Below are 7,535 nucleotides of genomic sequence, written 5' to 3'. Positions count from 1 at the left end.
CAGGGGCTGGACACTGTTGTTTGCGCCCTGTGGGGTGAACCTTAGGAGCAGGCATTGAGAAGTGAATCTTAGATTGGTGTCTAGGAGCAAACCTTGCCCAGCATGTTGGGGTCCCTCAGAGATGCAGGATCCGGAGCAGAAGGAAGCATGGGATAATGGGAGGAGTAGCAGCAGAAAGCTCCAGAGAGGGCAAATGGAGGGGCAATCAGGAAGAGATAGAGGGTGTGGGGGCCACTAGGGGTGTGCAGGAGGCTGGACCTCGGAGTATGTGGGGGAAAATGGGCGCTGGGCATCACAGGGAGAGTCAGAGAGAAGCAAAGGGAGTGAAACTTGAGACACTAATCTCAGCGTTGGCAGGAGCTGTAAAAGGAGGTGTTGAACTAGTGTGGAGGACAGTCCTCGAGGGAGTGCCACCCTTTCTGCTTGCACTTGGGGTGTTCCTGGAGACCCTGGGACGCTATGACCGGGCTGCAGCTGTCTGCTGTTGCTAGTCACTCACACACCAGTACATATAAACACCCAGACATAAACACACAGAGCCCACATCACAGGCACTCACTCAGACACACACAGACATACATGACCGTGAACACCTGGAAACAGACCCGCAGAGACAAGACACAGACCCTTCTCCCAGTCCCAGCCGGACACTCATGGACCCTGGCACAGACAGCCAGACAACATATACAAATATCCAGATACCTCCCACCATCCACTCAGCCTGGGAACCCCTACCTAGAAAGGCGCCTGTACAGAGATCCATACCTACCTCTCCTTGCTCTTGAACACAGGACCTGGGATGCCCAGGTGCAAAGTTTAACTCAAGAGTGACCCTTAGGTGATTGCAGCCCCCACCATGGTGCAAAACATACAGCGCACACTTTTCTGACCTTTACCTGTCCAAAATGTATTAGCCTGCAGAAGAGTAGCACTGTGTGTGTGTGTGTCTGTGTGTCTGTCTATCTATCTGTGTGTCTGTGTGCCTGTGTGCTTGGAGCACAGGCTGAGCAATGGCCTCTGTCTCCCTCCCCCCTCCCTCTCCCCAACAGGTGACTGGGGGAATGGAGCACTCTCTCCTCCCCCCACCCATTCCTGGGCCCGAACAATGCCCTCTCCAGGACCCAAAATAGCCCCTTGAGCAGAGCCAATGTCCTTTTATGGCCCTGTCCCTATTGTGCATGGCAGGGGTGGGGCTGGGGTCATGAGGTATATGGGCAAGATAAAGCCCAGGGTGGCAGAAGGCTCACCTACCCTGCTCTATCCATTCTTCCTTCTTTCTACCTCTCTGTGACTACAGCTCCAATGGCCCCCAAGAAGCCAGAACCCAAGAAGGATGATGCCAAGGCCGCTGCCCCCAAAGCAGCTCCAGCCCCTGCAGCTGCACCTGCCGCAGCACCTGCCGCTGCACCTGAGTCCGAGCGCCCCAAGGAAGCAGAGTTTGATGCTTCCAAGGTTAAGGTGAGTGAGGGAGTTGCGTTGTAGCAGGAGGAACAGAGAAAATGAGAGAATCTCAGAGTGGGACCTACCATGGCGGATAAGACCCTAGATGCTGGCAGTTTCTGTGCCAAGGTTAAACAAGACCTGCTTGCTTCAGACATCTGCGGGACCAAGGGAGGAGGGCTGGTGGTCAGACAGCTGGCGAGCCTGCCCTGAGGCTGCCGAGAGGCCCCTACACTGTAAGAGGAGAGTCTGGAACGGGGAGTGAGTTTTGGTGACTTCCCTGGTTCTTCTCTCTGGATTGCACCTTTAGGAAATCCTGGAGCCAGATGTCCCCCATTCTACAGGGCTCTTCCTTCTCTGACTGCGCACGGCTTGGGGGGTCTCAAGTCCACATCAAGCATCCTTAGGTGGAATCGTGTGTAAGGGAAATCAGGGCCTTGCCAGGCTGGGTGACACTCACCCCTGCCAAGATCCCCAACCTCAGAGCTGGCAGATCCCTCCTGGGCTTCACTCTTAGCCAGGGAGAAAGGAGGAAAGGCTGGAAAGGGAGGCTCTGGAAGTCGTGCAGGACGCCGGGTGTGGAGCACGACCAAGCAGCCCCAAGAGCTTTCCTGGCCAGGCTGTCTTTCCCAGAGTCTAAACTGGGAGGGCGAGCCGTGCCTGCCACCTGTGGCATCCGCATAGCAGCACGCAGCCTGCGTCCTGTTCTCAGCTGGCCAGTGGCCACCGCTGCTCAGGCTGGCTCTCGAGGGGCCTGCGGAGTCCTTTCCTCCCCCCCACACCCACCATGCCCTGAGTCGCTCTGACAGAGCCTGCATCTGGTCCTGCACCCTTCTCCCCAGAGGCACCGCCTATGTTCGCTGGGTTTGTAGTCAACTCAGTTCTACCTTAGTTGCTCAAAACTTTAGTGTTCTCAACGGTGAAATGGAATCATGAGCCCTCCCACCTTGTAAGACTGCTGTACCCCAGAGTTGGCTCCCTGTTCGTCTGTCACCCTTAGGCCCTAGAATGTGTCCTGAGGATGCCTTGTAAGGCTACACTACCTTGAGACCCCATGGTGGTACTGTCCAATCTCACCAGGCATGAGATTGTCACAAATTTATGTCTCAAAAGAGGGGAATGAAGAGGCCCCCTCCTCTACCTTTCTCTCTCCCCGACTGGCAGAGAAGGGCAGAGTCTTTTCCAGAAGTCAGGGAGTCCTGTCTCCCCAGGTTTTCCCAAATAGAGTTCCCAGAGAGTCAGGAATGGTGTTTTTCTCCATACTGCGTTGAGTCTCAAATTGGAGGGCCACCCACAGCAGGTGACAGGAAGGGAGTGTCCTTCGGCCCAGTGCTGTGCATGATGGAGGTTGGAGGGGCTCTCAGGTGCCAGCCATGCCCTCTTCCCCCAGTTCCATTCCCTGGTGTGACCTTGACTTTGAGGAGAGTGACTGAAGTGGTAAAAATAGACTGGAAGCCGATGAGGAGGGGGCTGCTGGGTCCCAGGAGGCCTCCTGACCTCGGGGGAGGGCATGGTGGCCTCAGAATGCTCCATAGCCCTGTATCTGTGCTATGCTGGAGTGGGGAAGCTGCCTTGGGGGTCACAGGCAGAATGTGAAGAACAGGTCCAGGCAGGGCTTTGTGGATTAGTGTCCAACCTTGAGACCCCCAAGGGGATCTGTGAGGGACAGACACACATATGGGCACAAGCATGCGACTTGATTGTCCACAGACATGCTTCCATGCTGACATAGCCTCTGGCCTGAAGCCGGATGCTTGCTCCTCCCCCGAAGTCAGCTTGGTCAGGCCTGTGACATTGAGCATATCCGGCATGGCCTGATATCACCGTCTGATTCCACATAGACCCAAAGCCTTTGGGTTGAACAGGTGTGTGAGGTTGCTGCAGCAGCAGGAGGACGTCTAGGGTGACTGCATGAGGTCCTGGGTGGTAAAGGCTGTGCAGCCGCTCTCAGACAGGCTGGTACAGCCAGGGGCCTGGGACCTAGGTGGCCCACGATGACCCGAAGGTCTTTGGACTTCTTTGCAGATCGAGTTCACGCCCGAACAGATCGAAGGTGAGCAGGATTCTGAGCCCAGGGAGTGGTAGGGGTGGACTAGGGGTCCCCAATTCAAACCAGTGGGGAGGGGGATGGGGTGGAGAGAGGGGTGGGATCCCCTAGGGAGTGCCCAAAGCTCACTGCCCTTTCCCACAGAGTTCAAGGAAGCCTTCCTACTGTTTGACCGCACACCCAAGGGCGAGATGAAGATCACGTATGGGCAATGTGGGGATGTCCTGCGGGCTCTGGGTCAAAATCCTACCCAGGCAGAGGTGCTCCGTGTCCTGGGGAAGCCCAAACAGGAAGGTAGTACACCCTGCCCATTAGTGCCAGCCCCAGGGGGAACTGCAAGGGTGGACAGCTATCAGGTGTCATGGGAACCTCACTGACCTGCTTCCTAATTTTTCTCCTGCTATTGGGATGAAGATGTGAGTCTGGCTACCAGGCCATGGGGATAGGAGACAAGCAGGATGGGTGTGCTTTACCCTTCCTGGCCACAGGGAGGGGCCCCAGTGCTCATGAGAATCCGTGCTGGTGCAAGGGTCAGCCAGGGGACATGGGTGTTTGTTTTTACGCCATTCTTCAGCATACCTTTGTGGGTCTTTGTCATCACCCTCACCTTGGCTGCTTGATTTGACTCAGGAAGAGTGACACCCAGGCCCTCATCGTAGGTCCAGGGAAGGCCTCTGTTGGGCTCAACTGTGTCCACAGCGGGTGGACAGGGTAAGGTCTATAAGAAATGAGACCTGGGTATGGCGATATAGGCCTACAAACCCAACAATCAAGAGTCTGAGGTAGGTAGATCACCATGACTTGGAAGCCAGTCTAGGTTACAATAGTTCCAGGATAGCCTGGGCTACAGAGTGAGGCTACATCTCAAAAGGGGAAAGGGAACACCGTGGATGTTGCGCATTTGGGAGAATGCTTGCCTAACTTTCTCGAAGCCCTGGGTTTTGATCCTTGGCACTACATAGACAGTGAAGGATGGCACATGTCCGAAGTCTAGAAGATACAGATGTAGTTAGTGTACACCTCTAATCCCAACACTGGGAAGGTGAGGGCAATAAGATTACCATAAAATTGAGGCCAGCCTGATCTACATGGTAAGATTCGGGCTGGTCTGAGATATGTAGTAAGATTAGAGAGAGAGAGAGAGAGAGAGAGAGAGAGAGAGAGCAAGGAGTAGAGAAGAGAGCCCACCTTGGACCCACTTGGGGATAGCAAAGATCTATGTAAGTCAGGCATTTCTCGGTAGATTGTCAAGTGTCCTGGGTGGTGACACGCTTTGTCCCCAGCACTTGCACCAGGGTGCTCAGGAACCGTGGGAGAGGGATGGCCCCTCAGCGTTGGCCATGGGGGAGGTTGTACCCGACCATCCTCTGAGCTAGGACTTGGGACCATCTGTCTGCAGAGCTCAATTCCAAGATGATGGACTTTGAAACGTTCCTGCCCATGCTCCAGCACGTCTCCAAGAACAAGGACACTGGCACGTATGAGGACTTCGTGGAGGGGCTGCGGGTCTTCGACAAGGAGGGCAACGGCACAGTCATGGGCGCAGAGCTCCGCCATGTGCTGGCCACGCTGGGTGAGGGCAGCCCCTCCTCTACCATCTCCTTCTCTGGGGTCTCCTGGGGGAAACCCTGTGTCACCTGTCCCTGGGCCTGTGTCTCATCTCTGACACTGAAACAGAGAGCATGAGAGTCACGGCGCCTTAACGGCAAGAGGGAACAGTACTGTTGAGGTGTGGCAGAAGGGGAGCTAGATGAACCACAGAGGGTGGGGACAGCTCTGGAGACAGGCCAGGATAGTACTCCCGGATTAGTAGTCCTGGGGTCCATTGTTCTTTGTGACCAAGGAGGTGACATTCTTGTGATATCTGTGGACTGTAGGTGCCTCCCACTGTCATCTCCACCAGCAGGTACCTGGTCACCTAACTCCTCAAAGTGAACTTCATGCAGAAAACTGCTGTGTTTAACCCTATGTTGGTCATAAACTTTGCACGTGTATGTGTGTGTGTGTGTGTGTGTGTGTGTGTGTGTGTGCACATGCGCACATGTAAAGAGTGTGGGGGTCACCACAGTTGTTACTCTGCCAGTGAACAGCACAGCACAGCACAGTCCGATAGACTTCGGCTAGGAATGTGGCTGCTGAGCAGGCAGGAAGCCCTGGGTTGGATCCTCAGTGCTGTGGTGTCTGTGTGTAATACCAGCCCTTGGGAGAGGGGGCAGGAGGAGTAGAGATTCAAGGTCACTCCTAGTTACAGAGCCAGTTTGAAGCTAGCCTGTGCTACATGAGATCCTACCTCAAATAATAAGAGAAAAGAAGAAATTTTTTTTAAAAAGAAAGAAAATCATGGGCTGGAGAGATGGCTCAGTGGTTAAGAGCACTGACTGCTCTTCCAGAAGACCCGAGTTCAATTCCCAGCACCCACATGGCAGCTCACAACTGTCTGTAACTCCAAGGAAGACACCCTCACACAGACATATATGCAAGCAAAACACCAATGCGTGTGCATACATGCGCACACACACACACACACACACACACACACACACACACAGAGAGAGAGAGAGAGAGAGAGAGAGAGAGAGAGAGAGAGAGATTCCAGACTACTGTTTGTGGAGCAGGGAGAAGTCTCGCTGTCCTTTCGACTGTCATCTGTCAAAGTCTCCATGGGTTCTTCTACCAGTCTCAAAGGTTACCCCCAAGAGACTGCTACCAGAGAAGCAGAGGACCTCTGCCATCCTGGCAGAGACAGAGGACAGTATATACACAAAGATGCTTAGGCTCAGAGGAGGGCCCAGTTCTCATCTCAAGGTCCTGTACTTCTTGACCTATGATTGGTTGCTCTGGCCTTGGAAACAGGAGTGATGACTGGCCATGACCTTGGGAGCAATACCACTACGGCAGACTCACCATTCAGAGGGTGAATAAGCTCCTCCCCACCCCCTCAGTCACATCTCTGGTGTGACTCAGCTTCCTACCCCTGCCAGGTGAGAGGCTGACTGAGGATGAAGTGGAGAAATTGATGGCTGGTCAAGAAGACTCCAATGGTTGCATCAACTACGAAGGTGGGCTCAGCAGGATGGAGGTCTCCTGGGGAGGAGGCAGGGGGATGACCCAACTCGGCAGGTGGGGGTCTTCTGGGGAGGAGGCAGGGGGATGACCCAACTCGGCAGGTGGGGGTCTCCTGTGGAGGAGGCAGGGGGATGACCCAAGTCGGCAGGTGGGAGTCTTCTGAGGGGGAGTCATGGAGAAAGAGCAAAGGCAGGGTCTCCTGGGGAGGGGTCATGTACCCAGCTCCAGCCCTGGCTGCCCACTGTGAGTTCCAGCTTCTCATTCTCCCTGTCCTTCCAGCGTTCGTGAAGCACATCATGGCCAGCTGAGCCTCCCACAGGTGAGACCCTCACTCCTTAACATCCACTGCCACTGTCCGCCCACCCCATCTCCACCAATGTCAGCTCTCAGTTGGTGTTCTGCTGTCTTGATCCAGCCCTTCCCCCATAACCTGTGGCTGCCTTTCAGGAAGCCCAGGGCAGGCCATGCTGGGGACATCGCATCTCCCAACCGTGATGTTGACACCAGATCCGGAGCTTCGGGAAGGAACGGAGTGGGCCAGATTCCTGCATGTGGTCCCAGACCATGTGTGTGTGATTCTTTTCTGGTCCCTGTTGGGATGTGACTGCCTTTCTTTCTCCACCCTATGGCCTTTTGAATAAATGATTTCCTTTCTTCCTTCTTTCTTCCTTCTTTCTTTCTCCCTGTTTCCTCCCTCCCTCCCTCCTTCCCTTCTTCCCTCACTCCCTCCCTTTCCCCCTTCTTTCTTTCCTCTCCACTGCCCTATGGCTCACCTCTGTTTGTTCCATGGTGCTGAGCTAGAGGAAGCCTAGCTACTCTGCCTTCGCTCTTACCTCACTCCTCCCTTTGGGAGACTGCAGTCATCCGGGCCCACTCAATACAAGGATACCACTGGGAGCCCAAGAGTACTGTCTGAGCAATTAACTAACTGCAGGCCATTGGCCCTGAGCCATAGGAGTCACCGGAGGAGCCTAAACTAAGC

At 54.7% G+C, this 7,535-nt stretch overlaps 1 protein-coding gene across 1 annotated transcript; it reads left to right on the top strand.

Annotated features, from left to right (window-relative positions):
• The first annotated feature begins 1,228 nt into the window (after window positions 1–1,228).
• Window positions 1,229–7,210, top strand: Myl3 (myosin light chain 3). The gene is made up of 7 exons (XM_087905214.1): window positions 1,229–1,458; window positions 3,466–3,493; window positions 3,632–3,781; window positions 4,887–5,060; window positions 6,469–6,546; window positions 6,833–6,872; window positions 7,001–7,210. The coding sequence occupies exons 1-6, from the start codon at window positions 1,303–1,305 to the stop codon at window positions 6,859–6,861; spliced, it is 615 nt and encodes a 204-aa protein (XP_087761340.1). The 5' UTR covers window positions 1,229–1,302; the 3' UTR covers window positions 6,862–6,872; window positions 7,001–7,210.
• The last annotated feature ends 325 nt before the right edge of the window (window positions 7,211–7,535 follow it).

The sequence above is a fragment of the Myodes glareolus genome, chromosome 4 (genome assembly GCF_982192425.1).
Source record: "Myodes glareolus chromosome 4, mMyoGla1.1, whole genome shotgun sequence".
Lineage (NCBI taxonomy): Eukaryota > Metazoa > Chordata > Mammalia > Rodentia > Cricetidae > Myodes > Myodes glareolus.
This window is presented reverse-complemented; position numbering and strand designations above follow the sequence as displayed.

What these genes read in the sequence shown, in the direction of transcription:
- Myl3 (XM_087905214.1), top strand. Translation starts at nt 1,303, where the DNA reads ATGGCCCCCAAGAAGCCAGAACCCAAGAAGGATGATGCCAAGGCCGCT. An exon ending in CCATGTGCTGGCCACGCTGG is followed by an intron (nt 5,061 to 6,468) that starts GTGAGGGCAGCC and finishes TACCCCTGCCAG; the next exon opens with GTGAGAGGCTGACTGAGGAT. An exon ending in TGGTTGCATCAACTACGAAG is followed by an intron (nt 6,547 to 6,832) that starts GTGGGCTCAGCA and finishes CTGTCCTTCCAG; the next exon opens with CGTTCGTGAAGCACATCATG.